Below are 18,515 nucleotides of genomic sequence, written 5' to 3'. Positions count from 1 at the left end.
GCCGAGGTCGAAGTATTTATATCACACCAACTCCGGTGGGATCAATTAGTATGATTAGGTTATTTGAGGTGATAAAAATCAAACAGCACTACGCTTTATTGATTATTCATCTAACCAGAATCGATCTGGTTCTATTTCCGAAACGAAACATAGCAGCAAAGTAAATAAAAAAAAAACTAAATTCATCTCTACACCATCACTAGAATAGAAAACTGGGGTTATGGTACTGCTTTCCTTAACATTAAAACAAAATAAGACAAACGAAATTAACACACCCGACGGGTGTTTAGTGAAAAATTTAGACGTTATGCCCACAAAACGCAAACCAAAAAATAAAGGAAAACTTAACACAAAATGGGCCCTGTCGCACGTTCAAGGAAACAAGGCACGAAAGGGGTGTGTGATGAAATCGATAGATTAATTGCACTTAATCACACGCAAAACTAACGCACTAAAGGGTACGGTACTGCTGCTGACTGCTCTGCTTGCAGCAGTACGGTGGAATGTAGAGCTACCTAGAAGACGGACGCAAACAGCAACGAGTAGAGCGCCTTGCCGATGTAGTAAATGAGTCCACCGTAGATTAATGTCTTACATATCTTGTCGACCCACCACATACTACGGGACGAGGTGATGGAAGGTAGCGTTCCAGGTACATGGGAAAGAGCACATAAATGAATGAAAAGGTAAGTCTAGGGACGGAAGGCTTTACCGTCTACTAATATACTTACACACGCATGTGACGTCTAGCAGCGGGGATAGTATCGTCCGTTTCCTTCAGAATGTACCACCGCGCGGCTCGTATGCAGTTTTCGAAGTATTCCTGGATCTCAACACCTTTGGAAGAATATTAAAAAATGTGTGGGAGTTAGGATATTTAAATATACGATTAAGAACTTCAAATACACTTACCTCCAGCGTCTATTTTGAATTTGACCTTTTCCTCTTCGTTGATAATCGTCCGCAGGTACAGTACGGTGGCATTGTCAAAGTCCCACTGATTGTTAGCGTAGTATTCGAACACTTCAAAACCTTTGGCGATACGCTGATGTATCCTCCACAGTCTGCAAAGCAACGAAGTTAGTGATACAGTACTGTCCTACCACTATTATTCACCTCACAACTTACATTGGCTTATATCCGAAGCAGTAAAGCAGACAATCGATGAAGAACGCCGGTATCCAATGGAAAAAGAAGGCTGACAGGTTGTGTTCCCATCGGGTGCGCTTCATCGAACCGCCCGGATACCAGAGGACACCGTTGAGCGGGATCTTGTTCGAGACGATCCACTTTCCACGCTCGATAATACCTTCCCAGGAAACCTTGATCTCTGCCGAACTGACCAGATGATAGATGTTCCGCTTGTGATCCCTAGCAGCGAGAGGATTCATTAAAACGGCTTCTCCACTTTCTCACCTCGCACTAGACTCACTGGTTGCCGACGTAGTTCCAGGTGCAAACGCACATCGCGCTGACAGCGAAATCAACCGGCAGGTAGTCGCCGTACCCGTCCGAGTTGCAATACATCGAACGGATCACACCTTTGCCGGCACCAATCAGCAGACCTACCGGACCGTTGATGTTGTCCGTCCAGCCGGGGATGGGTTCGCGCCAGGTGGGAATAACGATCGAGGGACGGAAGATGACCGCCGGGATCTCATCCATCGACTCCACTACAAGCGCTTCCGCTAACGCTTTGGTATAGGCGTATGTGTTGGGACAGTCACCCAGAATTCTGCGAAAACCCCTCACGTCATTGAAGAAGTACTGGCCTTTCATGTTGGAAAATTGATACTTACTTTTTGGTCATACCATCTACCACACCTTCCTCAAGCCATTCGACCGCCTTGATGACTTTGTGTGGATCTGCCGGAGGTGCATAAGGCTTTTCCAACAGCAGCTTCTCGTTAAGATGACAGTACGAGGTGGAAACGTAGCCAAACATCTGAACGGAAATGATCATCAATGGAATGTAGCCGACAACTTCATACTACGTCTTCGCTCCACCATATACTTACGTCTAACTTTTTGCATTGTTTCGCCAGATCGATCATGTACTTGGTGCCGCGCGTATTGAGCATAACCGCCTTCTTGAGCGTTTCGTCGAACCGAATCGTGGCAGCACAGTGGTAGATAATGGAAACATTTTCCGCAATCAGTTTGCGATCCTCGGGCGTAATGGCCAGTTCCGGTTCCGTGACGTCGCCACCGATCACGGTACATTGACTTATCAACGTATCTAGACCGCGCATTCCCTTGACGGTCTCGAACAGCTAGTCGAATAGGATAGCGAAGGAAACGGTAGATTAGAATTTCGTCGGTAGACATATTCATGGATTCAAGAGTTTAGGTTGAGATATATTGAGTAATCAAACATTTAAGACATGATTTGATCACTTTTATTTTCTGCGTCCTGGTAGACTTTGCAAAAGAATTTAAGTTTGAGCCTCCGTTCATGATTAGCTTACTTTTATTGCGCGATTGCTACATACAGAACTGTCCGGACAAGCGCTTACACGGCTGTTGATGGCTATAAAACCCCGGACGGCAATAAAACTGACCACATACACTGCAAATGAAGAGTCGGTAATGAACCTTTGCGTGATTTTTCATTAGAGGGCTGTGCACTTTGTGTACACAGTGATTGGGAAAGAATGATGTTTCAGCGTATGACCTCTCCTCCAGGGAATGAGTGTAGTGTTTCTTTTATGCTATTGTTTTGAGGTCTATTATTAACCGATGACTTGTCGATTTGCAACTGTTTCCATTAAAGTGTATTTTACAGTTTAATGTTCGGAATTGTAAAACATAATTAAAGTATTTTTCCATTAATAAAACCCTTGTTTACTCATCATCCCGAATGGTTCATTGGAAACTGCTCGTCACATTACGCCATTTCTCCTCAATACATGTGCAATCTGCGTAATCATTTCCCAACAAGCTGGTGTCGGGAAGCGAAAGTTTGCTGCGAAATATTGAACGCCACTACGTGCCACGGAGTGAGGTTGTAATTATGCGTAATTGAGAACGATCGATTTCGCTTACGTAGCGCTTGATACGGATTACTGATGGTGTTTTCGGTCAGCAGCAACATGCAACCTGGACCTGGGCGACCTGCTCCAGATATTGGGTTTGGTGACCGGTTCTTTGCACGGAAAACACCTGGGAGTCTGGCATGTTTAGCATTAAGTATCGAGTAAGTGCAAAGCTGACCTATTGCTTCAGGTGTGTTCGATCGGTTACATTCTGGTTCGAAAGGAAAGAATTTAAAACCCAACCGCCACGCAGAAGCAGTAGTGATCTTACGGTCGACTAAGAGCACTAGCCGCACGAACTCCAGCCGGCAAACGGAACCTGCAAATGCAAAGCAGCACTACCAGGCGAACGACGTGCTAATGATCGTGCAGGCATTGCCTCATCAAACGGTTGAGCGAGGGGTTGGAGAATCCCGCAACATAGCACTCCCGCCACCGTTGATCGAGATGGTGATGGAATGATTGCCCAACCTCAAGGTTGGTCTTTTATGTGCGCGAGCGTCATCGTGTCCGCGAACCTGTTTGCCACCATGTTATGTGCGTCTCGAGAGACACTGCCACTACCACCGAAACGGTCCAGCTACCCAGCTAAGAGTGAGAGTGAAGCCAGCTAACGGGCTTTGACGTTTGGCCTCCGTGCGGTACGTTTCGAGGTACGTATACGAAGGGGATGCTGAGTGTCCGCCATTATGCTCTCTCGCATAACGGCTCTTAGTGTAAGGGTAGGTACAGTAGGTCATGCGTTGGGCACCGTACCACCCCAGTACATGGTTTTGTTCATCCTTGTCCTCGTTCGTTTGGTTTCGTTAACGGCAATGGTTGATTTTTCTGGTGCGTCCCAGATGCGTCGCTACAACGCGTGGCGCCATCTAGCGTTCGCGACCATCACTACTTACCGGATTGGCAAAGATGTCCTCCAAGCGTTGACGCGGCGATTTGCCCTTCTTTGCTCTGACTAGAAGATAGATCTGGCCAATCTCCGGACAGCATCTGCAAGGTGGTTAGAGGGGCAATCGATTAGCACGTGCAGCAGACGGTCCCAATTACATCGCTATGACACCGTGCCTGCACTAGCCAGGTCACCGTTGGTCAATAATGAAGAACTGGAATTTCCCTGTGCTTTTTTCGCTCTTTTCATTCCGTGACGTTTACTTACCGGAGTAATTTTTCAATCAGTGCTTTACCGAGGAATCCCGTCCCACCCGTGATCAGCACGTGGCGATCTTTGAACATTGGCGCGATACGGTCGCGTCCGCCATTCATATCGACGTCCATCGTGTTTTGTTGTTGTTATGCGATCGATAAGTAGCGAACCGGCTGCTAGCAGTTGATTCTAGTGGATGTTTGAAAAGATTGATAGAAGAAAAAGAGCAAGAAATGAATAAACGTGAGGACTTTAAATCGTATCGTTGTTTGAGCGATGCAAACGATCGTTACAATCAGGCTGCTACATTGAGAAATAGGAATTACGGGAGCTACGATGAGAGTGAAGTTAATGTATTCTCTGTCGAGGAGATCATCTTATTGTTATTTACACACGTTGATTGCATAATGAGATAGTAACTAACAGAATGATCATACTCGTTAGGTGACAATGTGTTGTGATGATTATCAGCAAACAAACGGTATGAATGTTTAAGCTGTAAGTCATCGAGAAACGTGAACATGGAGGCGCATCGTTCACCACTTAGCGATTTTTCATGATCTTGTATGTCTATTTGATACTTTGTCTACAACATTTTATATTTTATATCCGCCAAACTATATCACTATAGGTGAAGTTGGATGAAGTTAATGAACTCTAGCTATAAATAGAATATTTTTCTCTGTTCCCCAGAAGCGCAACTCAATTGAGAACGTTCCATACATAGAACAGTATGTAGTCCTCTGTGTTGATGCATTTCAGCATTTACAGCATTTACCTATAAAAGATGATTGTAGGGCAAACAAACAGAGAATGGAAAACCGGTGACATGACATATTCGCAGTCTTGGCATCTCCCCGTTGGGTAATTATCTAACAAGATCAAGGAAAGATCGAGATGCATCTTGCATAGCGCAGCACCGGAGTGCGATCAAGCTCCCTTTTTGAGAGAATTCGTGTTTGTTCTATCGACACAGATTTCCCGCTTTTCAGCACAGGGTCTTCTTGTTGGTTGGCATCCGTTACTAAACCGTTACTTCCAAACCCCAAACCAGTTACAGTCGATCTAGATGTTTGTTCGTTGATCAGTTTCGTGTAGATCCGTGTACATATCATATCTAACCTTGACGACATTCACATGCTCCCATTTTTTGTATTCTCTTTTTCAACTGTTTGTTAAGATGCCAACCTGGTTGCTTCGGTTGAGATCAGTGACACAGTGACTGCATACCACTGCTCGGTGCCCTTCACCGTCTGCCCTCATACGATGTCTAACGGTTAATTGCGGAATATTTCCATTTCTGACCCGACTCGCGACAGATCCGCCGACTAGGGTAATGGAGTAAATAAAAATCTACAAATAAAACGGAGACCTAAAGCACCTGAGGTGAGAAAAACTGACCCTAACCGTGAGGCTAACCTTTTTTTTTGGCTGCCGTTAGTGTTTGATTTTGTTGCATGATTTCGATAGGGTGACCTTGACTCAATGCGCAAAGGCTGGTTTTTGTTTGGTGGTTTGTAGGAAGGTCAATCAAGGCATAAACTGGGAGGTATGTTTCAAATTTCGATAGCGGGAATTAGTTGGTTGGAGTAACAATAGTTTAAAGAATAGTTTTTTTAGCTTACAGCGTCGATCTCTCGTTAACGTTCGTAATGAGAGTTGAGATAGTAGCACGAGTTCAAAATCTTGCTGAAATCCTTGGAAAAATTTGAACTTATGAGATGAATATGTTCCAATAAGAGAAGACCAAAAAATACACCAGAGGAAAGAACAACTATACCGACCATATGTATCACAGATTTATAACAAAATCGCTGTGTAAATGAATATCAGTAAACTAAAATATATTAGGTGTGTCCAGCATGAATATTTATCTATATAGATTTTTTTTTCGATCAACCTGTTAATAAATTTACATAACAATGCAATATTACTCATGATTCGTTTTCGATTTGGTCACGCATCGTTGAACAACCGGTATGTTAATAATGTGCGAGTAAAATAGATAGACACCTCGTAGTTCATCCCCTGCTCGTAATGACAATTTGATATCCTAATCGTGAGCAAGCCAAAACCCGCTGTGCCGTAACTACTTTCATTTTCGTCATTCGCTGCCTTCAGTGTCCATTTCATTATCACACATCCGAATGCTACCGCTGATGAATGGAGAGGTTTGCGTGACATTAGTCCCAATACCGACACCCTCCTAATTGGCAAAAGACGCAACTGGAAAGCGAATCGATCCCCCAGACGATAATGATAATAAGTTTGGCAAAACTTGACGTTGACCTACTTCCAAAGTTTGTACTATTTCTGAAGGCTAATTCGGTATTCATTATCTACTGGGACGCGAAATGTCACATTCATGAAGATCCTCTTTGATCGTATGGATAGAGGTTGTTTGGTTAACAAAATCAACAGGTGGAAAATTAATTATTCCTGATGAGATTTCGCAGCGTCCAAGGAACATTGAATATTATATCATTAAACAGAGGTGCGTACCGTGGTGCGATCGTCTACATCTCATGGTTCGCCCATAAAAGCCTCTGACGTAAGCATTAGCGAATTGGTACGCTCGAACGGCTCAGAATACTCCATCACAAACAGCAACCAATCTCGAACCGCAGCAAAATTAGAAAAGATACAATGAAAAAAAAAATGAAGCCTCAAGATTGGACTCTCTTTTAGAGATTGAGATGAGCGAACAGACATTAAACAGCAAGATGAATGAAGGCTCTTTGATCACGACCCACTACCAAGAGCTTCCTTTTGATCGTCACGGAATTCGACCCATCTGATAGTTAAAACACCATCTGGGATAGATGAGAAGCGTAAAATGCGTACCAGACTAACGAGTTGCCAAACTTTACCACGTCAAGGTCAATGTCGGACGGGCGTTTGTTAGGCGGGGCCGAATTATAGTTTGCCTTAGTCACACTCCCGATTCGTTGAAGGTTAAATGCCGGATGAAAGTGGAGCAATGTCTCCGGTGAGCGATAAACTGAAGGTTGATGCAAAAAGCTGGAAGGCTAGGCGTAGGCAAGCGAATGCTTTCGGAGCTCTTAATTAATCATTTGGCAGGAGGTTTATTTACATTTTTCATTTCAATTTAACGCATCGAATACGAATGTCTTAACGCGCCGGTTGAAAAGCGTGCGATGGAGAAACTCTCGCATGGAGTATAGAGAGTAGGATTAATTTCCAATCCACTATAAGGCGGTAGCATCAATCGATCAGTCAATAGAAACGCAGGAAATAGTAACAGAGCAATAAAACACGCGAAATGATTGCAATCTCAAGACATTTTGATTGGGAATTATAGAGGGTACACAAAAGGAAAGACAGAATTTGAGATTCGATCGCCACGATCGCTAAATAAAAATGAGGACGATTAGATCGTCTGTGGAAATTCGTTATATTTGAATAAAATTAACTAAATCACGAAGACTAAATTTTTTGGTAACAAAAAACTAATCGAATTCAAAGGATTTGATGCTAAGTTATACAAAAACACAACTTTATCTTGAACCTTCACCTAGCGATGTTTGCTCCTCCATTTCATTAACATATTCTCTTAGTCCTCCCATCGAAGGTCGTTGACGCATCCGGCAGTGTTTTAAACAAAATAAAAGCTTCGACAAAATTTAGGACTAGTCACTATCGCGGTCGGCATCACCTTGACAGTGACAAACGCGTGTTTTCGAATGAACGCATCTGCCCTGCTGGAAGATAGTTTCCCAGAGGAAAAAAGAAACGAACCGGTTAAAGCGCTACCTCCATCATGATCAGTCGTGTAACCGTCTTCAACTTCCATCGTTCGATAAAACTTGTTTTGGAATAGTTTGATTGTTCGAATCGCGATGTTAGACGCAGCAGTAACCCTGTGCCTGAAGTTACGAAATCTTTCTTCATTCGATCAGTTCTGAGTCTTTGTATAGATCAACCATCATCAAAAGTCAAAGTCGCAACGCCAAATAAAAAACGCCACGATAAAAATACGGAAAAGGTCTCAGTGCACCGTTGCAGCGAACCGAACGGAATGTGTGCCAGGAAGTGTGAATCTCTAGCCGGATACGATCGGTCTATCGTAGAGGTTAAATCAAAGTAACTCATTAAATAAAAAAAAGACTTTAGGTAAATGCAAACATAAAACAGTATCGTTTATTTAGGAAACCACGAGGGCAAATGTTAGCTCAACCAAAACAAACGAAATGAACTAACCACATTGTTGTTTATTTGTCGATCAGTGTGGACAAGGTTAATCGAGAAACGAATTAACGTCACTTCGCTAGTCAAACACGCAATTCGTTAGAAATCATTCAACAAATTAGCGGTCGTAGGCCTAGACAAAACCTTTCACAAATGAGGAACTTTTGCTCGAACGCACGGTTAGTTCTTTTCCGCAGCGGTGACTGGTATGGTGCAATATTTACCTTCGGGTGGAGGCGTTCAAAGAACCAACGTGGACGTCACATGCAACGGAAGAACGGCCTTTCGTAAGAACTCCAGTTTCCAGCAAAACAATGAAGATCCTACGCAAGACGCTACGCTGTAACGGTTTTCCATTTCCATGGCAACAGTCCCACGTGCATAACGTGCCTAACGATCAAAACTTGATTCGAAAGTGAGGTTAGGAAATAGTGTACTAGCACCCTTCTGCCTACCAGCACATATGGTGGGATGCAAAAGTATTCCAACTGGCGTGCTCGGTGGTTCGAGAGCTTCCCTTGCACCTGCACCGCGGCTGAGGCTGTCTTGGTTCAAGTTCTAGCGGTTCGAAACATGCGAGCAAGGGTGCAAAACATATTTCGCGGGTTGCATTCAGGGCAATCACCGCGAATAGTAACCATTCGCGAGATCGTTTGTGCGTTTGTCTGTGTGTTTGGGTTTTGGTTCTTTTCAGTTCCCTCACCCAAATGCCAACCCACAACCGACAGTCGCGTGAGGTTCGGATTGCTTACAAAATCCGGAAAACTGGTTATTCACAACCAGGGCGACCACTTCGCAGAGGTTACCGAAGGTGTGAGGTGGATGCATTACGATTTTTAGACGGAATTTTTTTGTTACTATTTTCTCGTTGTAATCTGTGTACACTTGCACGTTTGCACTTGCCCTCCCGACGATGCGGCACCAGATCTACGGTCGATGATGACATCGACGAGATTCATGCGACTCCTCGGCCGAGGCTCTAATAGATTCCTTCGGCTGCCATTTTTCCTCTGCACGCCGCGCCAGATCACACACAACCTTCACCGACGGGGCCGACGAAAGTGAAGACGTGCGTGTTGGTTGGTTCGTTGATGAGTATGCGCGTCTTGTTTGCGGATGGCGCAAGTTCTCATGGCACGATCTTTCATTTGCCATGTGCTGTTGACCTACCTACCGACTGATGAAGCTGAATACTGCGTGAGTTTTGTCGGATTTGCGCCTACCTGCGCAATCGACGTCGACAGAAAAAAATAACTCCAGATCCCAGACACTAACAACACTCTAACGAAACGACCAAGGCCGCACACACCTCTAACCAGTGGCGGTTAGGTTTGATCAGTGTGGAAATTGATTTTTTTTTTGTTGTGGAAATTAAGCGACCAACCGACTCGAACAATAGATGATCAATTTTTAACGAAGCGATCTTCGCTAATCTGCCAGTAAAGAATTCTTGCGCCTCGGGTAATTAACTTTCACTAGTAATATTACAGCATCAACACCAAGTACACCTTTGGGACGCAAAACTGACCGCTTGCCCGATGACTTACTTCTTGCGCAGCACCTTGATCGAATCCGTACAAGAAAAGCACTCGTAATACACCGTGTCAGTAGCGTAGAGCAAGATCGCCGAACCGTTCACCAGCTAATCTACCGATCGACTGACCCACCCGTACGTACGCGATCGAGCTTCAAAGCGACTTCTTGCACGTCGCGAACCGCCTTCTAACGTCTCGCATGACGCTTCTACCGCACTTTTTCACGTCATCCCTACCACGGTGCACGGCTGCGTGGAAAGCATGCTGCACATAGACATGCTTACGGCAGCAATACCTCCGAAAACCTCGAACGAAACATCAGGCAGGGTTCGTCGCTTCCACTCCCTTTCCGTTTTCGCTCGCAGTTGCGCAGCCGATTGGGCAATGCGCAGGCTGGGGTGTTAGACGCCTTTGGAAAAGCTTCCCGCAGCTTTGTGAACGCAGGCGTCGTGCGTTTGAAGGCATTGCTGTATTTGTGACGTCTGAAGAAAATTCCACACATTCTCACGCCGTGCCCGATCGGTTGCTGTTCGCTTCCAGCAAAGCTTCTTTTTTTTGTTTAACGGAACTTTGGAGGTGAGCTTACGAAGATCGCACCCCCGAAAACAGGGTAGGGGTTGGTTTGCCAACGCTGTTCTTTCTTTTCGGTCGATCAACCGCGAAGCGTTAGAGCGTTACGAGGGAATGTTTTGGTTAAAGGCGAGCATTGGTTTAACGTACACAAAACAAATCCTTGGTAGAGAGGAAGTAGGCGTAGAATTTCTGGATCTTAAACTATTCCAAGGATTTTAGCAAACAAAATCGATTTCGTTCTGTAGATTTAGGATTTGAGTTTGTCATATAAACTAGGACACTTTTTCGTATATACTAGATCTCTTAAAGTGTTGGTTTAAACTATTTATATTATTTCACTATATTATTTCACTCCATCCTTAAAATTGCTGTTGTAATTAAAAGCTCCTATTCTTTTATTATCATTTCCTATTAATCTGCTTTTAATATTTATGTTGATGTATAATCTTTTCAAGGATCTTCCTACTTTTCGTTTACTTTTTGCTCTTTCCTGTTATTTAAATTGCTTTTGTCTTACTTTGCCTATTGATTAGCACCATCAATTAAGTTTAAATATTCTTTAGTATGAATATCAATAGCTTGAGTTCTAAACGTTTTTTAAATCACAGCTTAGATTATTCATTCATTCTAGTTCGATTCTTCTGTTACTGGAGAAAAATCATCAACCCCTTTACGCAAAATATACGCAGCGTAAAAACATAGTAGGTTTGAACCAAAGCAGATCAATGCCAAGCAACGCGAGTCAAATGCAAATTTTCACCAAACTCCTAGAAACCGGATAATCTTTGCGAATCGCCAAGAAGTCCATGAACCCACTCCTAGCATTGCTTTAAAACCGGATGGCGTGCGACTCATCGTGCTGTAGCAGCAGAAACCGAACCGTCCGATACTGATTGAAAATCGATCTTCCTACCAGCAAAGCAGCTGGTCTGCTGGTTCATGTTCGTTATGATGCTATAGCGCACGAAAATCGCAGCAAGATAAGAAATTTATCGCACTACGTAGTCATAGAATCGTACTGAGCTGGACTTACGTCTGAGATGACTGAGATTTTTTTGCGCCCGTTCCTTTTGCAACGGACTTGTATTCCTTGCTTATCGGCTCTACGGCATCCGAATGGGTAGGGCTTTTGTTGTTGCCACGCGAGGAAGAAAAAAGGAACAGCAGTCAGTTTTGGCTGCATAATTTCTACCACCCCATCAAACGCGCGCTGTTCGGTACAATGTCGAACAACGTTAATGATGCGTGTATGCTTTCTGACTTTCTTCAGTGTGAAGGTCGTGGTTGGTATTTATCGAGTGAGGCTGAATGCTTGCTAAAGAAGTCAGCGTTTATGTTGGATTGATTGAGTTTTGATTGTAGCCTAAATCATAGGGAGCACTTTTTGACGGAGTGATGAAAGCCGAGCATAAATTTGTATCAGTATAGTGAGTTTGTAGTAATTTGTTCTCCTTTTTTGTCACGTAACGAATCATTTCACACGGAACACGGAATGGAGTTAGGGAGAAAAAGAGTAAACGTATTATATTGTAAGCAGTTTGAGGAGAAAAAAAATTAAACACCAATCATTACTAATGCATAAAATTAAATAAATAAAAAGTACTAAAACGGTTTACAACTCAACATTAATTTAAAATATTATGCCAGAATTCGAAGAAAATTAAAAAAAAAACCCCATGCTATATCATTTTGCCGATTCATCAGCTGTATCGCTGATCGGACAACACCATCCCATTATTTTGGTGCCACGTCAATGACCTTTTCCGGGTTGATTCAATTCGGCCATCCTTGAGGGATTTGTACACACACATACTGGCGGGTGCAGGCCGATTATAATCGTTACTCAAGGATTAAGGCTCAACGCACGTAGTACATTCAATGGAGACAGCATTGCCCTCGAGGACGCTTACCCTTGGTAATCTTCAACTCCCATGTGACAATATTAATTCTTTATCTTTTTGAATAAAAAAATTATGTGACCATACCTATGATGTGTAGTTTACGTCATGGTATTAAGAAACGTTTTCGTTATTTTTTTTTCGAAATTTGGAATTTGGAATTCGGACCACATAGACAAATATAGTGTTGATAAGCTTTTTGATTTCATTACCTGGCTTATTTTATTACAGTGTTTGTAGGAATAAATACTCAATTGTATTGTGCTTTTTTATTGTTCAAATACATTATCCTGCCTTTCAGGATCTTTCCCAAATCAATCATTATATAAGCGTTTACTTATCACCCCCAAAGGGAATCGTTTTCATCGACAGCTGAAGCATCCACTGCAGTATGTTGGTTGTAAACGATGCCCCCAACGGTCATCTAAATGATGCGGTCAATTTAAAGATTACGATTGTACCGGTTCATCCACACGGCGGCAATGGCGATGAACCTTTTTGGTCACATACTCTAACACGAAGAAAATTACCTCCACAAAGCTGATGAAGCTGCAACCGAGAAAAAGGGCTGCCCCACCGCCAAGGGAAACTGAAAATGGTGGTGAGAAAAACAGAGCAATATATTAAAGTGTCAAAACATTTGTTAGCAGTTGGCAGAAGTGCGTCTCGGTCGATTAAAGGTTTATATTTATTTAAGTTGAAGCAGTAGTTTCGGTAAGTACTATACAAAACGGTTTTCACACACAAACAGACCCACTCACCAATTAAGTTGCTGATGTCGAAAAGTACGTCACGCTTCATCCGCATCCGTGGGTAGATAATTTGTGTTTCCAGCTTACTATTCGCCTGCTCCAGTACCTGAATATGAGTAAAAGGGCATTGCGGTAGACAGAGACAGAGCGCTGAAGGAAACTTTCCTAATGGCGCACAAAACTATACTACCGTTTTTTTCACCGACACCTGCCTGAAGGAGACGGACTCGCAGAGCGGCTGACAGGTGCAGTTCGTCTGGTACCACACCCTGAAATGCTGCGCCAGGCAGTACAGTCCGGCCGGTGTACAAGAAGTTTTTCCTACCGAGTTGGGGGAAATGTGCGATTATTTGCTCGTTATTAGAACCGGAAAACCATTACACGTGAACAGTCTTACCGATATTATAAAAGAACGGCACACAACCACACAAGTGCAGTGCGGCCTCGATGCGACAGCTTATACGGCACAAATTAATCGTATAAACCTGGTGCAGTGAAGTGTAACAGGCATACAATGTTGGTAAAGATATTTTGTTTTGACATTTGACGAACTTACGCTGAAGTAATAGAGCCGTTCCGTCGGTAGGCGACACTTGCGTCTTCGGCGGGATAATTGCTTGAGGGCTTTCGAGGCAACCACCTGTTCGACGGAGAGCGACGAGCTGATTATGTCGTGCTGATCTAACTTATAGTGAATGGAACTGTCCGCCGTCATGACGTCCTGCTCTATATGAATGTACTGCCAGCAAGGAATGGGGACAAATTTAGTGTATTTGCTTACTACTTTTAGATCGATTCAGTGGAGGATCAATCCCCTTGGAGGCCCAGGGCGGAATTTTTCAAGGGGGGCCCATAATTTTGCTACGGCATTATCGGTGTTAGGGAGATGTACTTCAAACATGATGTAACAACACCAGCAAAGTCTCGGAAAGAAAGCTCCCTTGCGTACAACTCAGAGTTCTGTTGCGTAGCCCTGTAAACGGGCCTAGTAAGCTAGTCTCTATATATAAACGTTTGTATGCGCTAAGGAGAACGATAACGCCACTACTTGGATCGCCATTAGCTGGTACGAAATTCCATACAAAACCAGCTGTTTTCAGATTGCCGATACCAGGAGAGCATCCACAGAAGAGGTAGCACCTAGTACAGCAATTTTGGTCGAAAACCGCCGAAAGGTATGTAATGTTTAAACACTAACTTTCCCGTTGGTCGTGAAAAATTTCTTCGAAAACTACCAGTTTCCGAATTTAAAGTACCAGGAGAGCATGCACGGAAGAGGTAGCTCCTGGTACTGCGCCGTAAGGTATGCAATGTTTATACACTAACTTTGCAACCAACTTGCAACGCAATGCGCCGTAAGGTATGCAATGTTTATACACTAACCTTGCAACCAACTTGCAATGCAAGTTTGGTGCAAGCAAGAAACTTGCAGCAAGATGGCGCGCAAGATGGCGCCCAGCTTCGTACTTGCATGCAACAAACTTGCATGCAAACTTGCATGCAAGTTCTTGCAAGCAAATTCTTGCATGCAAACTTGCATGCAAACTTGCATGCAAGTTTGTATGCAAGTTTGCATGCAAGTTTGCATGCAAGTTTGCATGCAAGTTTGTATGCAAGTTCTTGTATGCAAGTTTGTTGCATGCAAGTACGAAGCTGGGCGCCATCTTGCGCGCCATCTTGCTGCAAGTTTCTTGCTTGCACCAAACTTGCATTGCAAGTTGGTTGCAAGGTTAGTGTATAAACATTGCATACCTTACGGCGCATTGCGTTGCAAGTTGGTTGCAAAGTTAGTGTATAAACATTGCATACCTTACGGCGCAGTACCATCTTGCTTCAAGTTTCTTGCATACACCAAACTTGCATTGCAAGTTGGTTGCAAGGTTAGTGTATAAACATTGCATACCTTACGGCGCATTGCGTTGCAAGTTGGTTGCAAAGTTAGTGTATAAACATTGCATACCTTACGGCGCAGTACCAGGAGCTACCTCTTCCGTGCATGCTCTCCTGGTACTTTAAATTCGGAAACTGGTAGTTTTCGAAGAAATTTTTCACGACCAACGGGAAAGTTAGTGTTTAAACATTGCATACCTTTCTGCGGTTTTCGACCAAAATTGCTGTACTAGGTGCTACCTCTTCCGTGGATGCTTTCCTGGTATTATACATTCGGAAACAGGTAGTTTTCGAAGAAATTTTTCACGACCAACGGGAAAATTAGTGTCCTGCTCCTGGTGCAATTTCGTTTATACTTTAAAGTCACAAAGTCGATATTCTCCTCTGCATTTAATTTATCACATAGAAAAAAATGTTTTATATAACCATGGAAGATATTTTTGATCAATTTTCTACCTTGTAAATTAATTTTTTTTTGCTATAATTTAACTTTGTTTTAAAATTTTCAAAAATCGCACAATAGGCACAAATTTATTGGGGCCCCCAACACGGCGAGGCCCTAGGCCTACTCCGCCTACTCCGCCTACCGTTTGATCCGCCGCTGGATCGATTTTTGTTTTATTTGTGTTACCCTCAATGTAAGATATAAAAAAGGGCATAACAATGGATAACATTCCTATGATTCAATTTGACACTCTTCAGTCTTTGTCTTTGTTTCCATCAAATGAAATATATTGGATCACATATTTGAACATAGCACCTTCAAACAATTAGTGCATACCTTACCGTGTATGTAATATTTCATGTGTAGGAGCATGGAGTGCATAAAGTGCAGTTAGTGTTAGAAATAAAATAGTAAAACGGTCCTTCGAAAGTATTTTTATTTCTATCACAAATGCTGCCATGCTCTGCAATGGACTAGCGAATGAATTTGGTATAAAATTCCACAACGTTAGACAAAACTGCATTCCACAGCTCTTGCGCTGTACTCATAGTTTTATGTTCTAAAATTAACAAATTTGTGATAAGTTTAAAATAGAATTTTCATACGCAATGTACAGGTATACTAGAAACAGCTTTTCGCTTACGATCTAATCATGTACCGTGTGCAGTCGTGGCCGAGCGGTTAAGGCGTCTGACTAGAAATCAGATTCCCTCTGGGAGCGTAGGTTCGAATCCTACCGACTGCGATTTGTTTTTGATTATAAGAACTCATTTAAAATGCTCGTGTTTATGCAAATACCGATATTGTGGTTGATTCATAATTTGATAACACTAAAAATAATGCAATAATTAATTTAATTAGTTTAAAATATTAAAGTAAATGTAATGAAACAAATGATAATGGAACAAACAAGTTAAATAAAAAAAAGCAAACAGAACATAGTTTAATAATTTAAGGAGATGATGTTATGCTCATGTGTTATGTTGTAGGTTCATTCATAGTTTTATAAATAATCGATAAGTACACTTACCACATCATTTTTTGTGTCCATATGATTCATCGCCACCATCGTACGGCAAACGTCCAGTGTGTAACAATCTGTCGGGCGTTCCTTCGTAAAATTCTCTTGCACTCTTTTTGGAATGGAATTTTAAAGAATACAACATTCATCTTTAACATAAGACGTTTGTTTTCGAGTGCAGTTAATCTCACCGATCACTATATGGACTTTGAAAGGCGTGCAGCATCGTGGAGGAGTAGCAAACACCGACCTCCGTCAGCACGGGGGCGAAAGTTTTCCACGGCGGTGTCAATGGCGACTTTAGTTCGCGGGCCAAATCAATCACCAAAACGGAGTCAAGTCTGGTATCATTAACGAATGGCTCAAACGTCATCAAGTTGTCAAACCGTGCCCCATTCACGGTCAAAAGAAACAGTCGGAAATGTTCATAATCGCTATGATTACCGTCCACTTTCCAGTAGCTGTGTGCAAATAAAAAAAAACATAAAACATTACCACACATTAACATAATGAAAACATTTTCCAGCAAATATTCACCGTTGCAACAGTTGCCTCAATTTTTCCTCACTCACATGAGCGGAACACACGGTAGCGGCCGGTGGACGAAACACCCAGCTGAGATAATCCGTCTCAACGTTTAGCACGGTCGCATTGTTTTGAAATCGTTCCCAGTGCATATTGCAGATGCTGACCGTGCACACAACCGAGATGGCAAGCATTGCCAGCCAGAAGGCCTTCTCTACCCAGTGCTGGCTTCGCACCAAATGAGCCAGTCCGTGGATGGAGGATTCGCTGGCGAAGGTGCGCAACAGATCCATCGTGATAAACTGACAGACTGCGCCCGGTATCGACGATGTTGGAATAAGAAGTTCTGAGTAAACACAGAATAAAGCAGACACCATGAGAGTTTTTATGGTAAAAAAATGAAAATCAATAGAAGACTATTTTGTACTTTCTGAAAATAATTAAATAATTAATTACATTAAATATGAATAGAAAAATAAAAAAAAACTCGTAACAATACGAAAGCAGAGGAGTGTAAACAATGAAAATAGAGAAACGAATGAAAAAAAAACAGACAAATCAAACCACAAAAAGTAAATGGTTTTGAAAAAATATACAATAATCTACAAAATAAAAATATTTTTTTCTGAAAAGAAAAACGAACATTTTTTGTGGAAATATCTTCAGTTTTAAGCTTTCGAAACACTTCCCCACTATGTCTTGTTACGAAGAAGAATAAAGAAACATTCAAAATGCATTAGTACAACATTGCTCTTCCGTGAGGTTACGGTTTGGTGCAGCCTAATCGAAAATGCATGCCACTGCTACCGGGTACATAATTGTGTGATCACACGACAATCATGACCATCCCCTCTAATCCCACTAATACTGAGTGGGTAATTTCTGTCCGGCCTAAGCACCCTTCTCACAGTAGCATCGCCGATCGCTGTTAGTCTATTATGTTGCTGCAACACGTCGAAATTGCAGCATGCAGTATGAAGAACCCATTTTTTACTGACGGTAACGATGGCTCTTTTACGTTTAATGTCGTACGAACAGATTGATTTTGCTTGGTGTTGCAATAAAGTGATTGTCATTGTAGTATTCAAATTTTTAAATTGACATTAGCAATATTTGTATCTAAAATGACAAGAAAAGTTTGAAAATTGTTAAGTACATTGGTATTTTTTTGATTTTTGTGTATTTATTCTTAATTGTATTCGTTTTTAATTCTAAATTCTAAAACCAAAAGCAAAAACATAAAACACAAAGATCCTACATAATATGAGGAAGAAGGATGAAAAAAAACAATCATAAGTAGCATACAAACACATAAAAATCATAAAAATAATTTAAACTACTCCGATTCCCATCATTCTTGCTCTCCGGTGCCGACAACAGCGATAGTAGTTAAAATGACACCCAAGTTGTCATCATTATGCCGTTTCCCAGATAATGAACACTTAACACAGAAACCGCACGGAACCACACTTTCAACCAGCACTCAGT

At 42.3% G+C, this 18,515-nt stretch overlaps 2 protein-coding genes and 1 non-coding gene across 3 annotated transcripts; 1 reads left to right on the top strand and 2 right to left on the bottom strand.

Moving 5' to 3' along the window:
• Positions 1-131: 131 nt before the first annotated feature.
• On the bottom strand, positions 132-4,310 carry LOC128300292 (putative fatty acyl-CoA reductase CG5065). The gene is made up of 9 exons (XM_053036308.1): positions 4,192-4,310; positions 3,932-4,025; positions 2,019-2,273; positions 1,800-1,945; positions 1,433-1,735; positions 1,129-1,371; positions 913-1,064; positions 732-837; positions 132-618 (listed from the first exon to the last, which is right to left on the bottom strand). The coding sequence occupies exons 1-9, from the start codon at positions 4,308-4,310 to the stop codon at positions 516-518; spliced, it is 1,521 nt and encodes a 506-aa protein (XP_052892268.1). The 3' UTR covers positions 132-515.
• Positions 4,311-12,843: 8,533 nt separating this feature from the next.
• LOC128305070 (sodium channel protein Nach) lies at positions 12,844-17,320 on the bottom strand. The gene is made up of 8 exons (XM_053042357.1): positions 17,040-17,320; positions 16,694-16,963; positions 16,512-16,614; positions 13,703-13,885; positions 13,544-13,631; positions 13,337-13,467; positions 13,156-13,252; positions 12,844-12,983 (listed from the first exon to the last, which is right to left on the bottom strand). The coding sequence occupies exons 1-8, from the start codon at positions 17,318-17,320 to the stop codon at positions 12,844-12,846; spliced, it is 1,293 nt and encodes a 430-aa protein (XP_052898317.1).
• Positions 16,145-16,226, top strand: Trnas-aga (transfer RNA serine (anticodon AGA)). Its single transcript has one exon. It is a non-coding gene; the product is annotated as a tRNA-Ser (tRNA).
• Positions 17,321-18,515: the final 1,195 nt, after the last annotated feature.

This window comes from Anopheles moucheti, chromosome 3 (assembly GCF_943734755.1).
Source record: "Anopheles moucheti chromosome 3, idAnoMoucSN_F20_07, whole genome shotgun sequence".
NCBI classification, from domain to species: domain Eukaryota; kingdom Metazoa; phylum Arthropoda; class Insecta; order Diptera; family Culicidae; genus Anopheles; species Anopheles moucheti.
The sequence above is the reverse complement of the archived record's forward strand: the minus strand, read 5'-3'. Positions and strand labels throughout refer to the sequence as shown.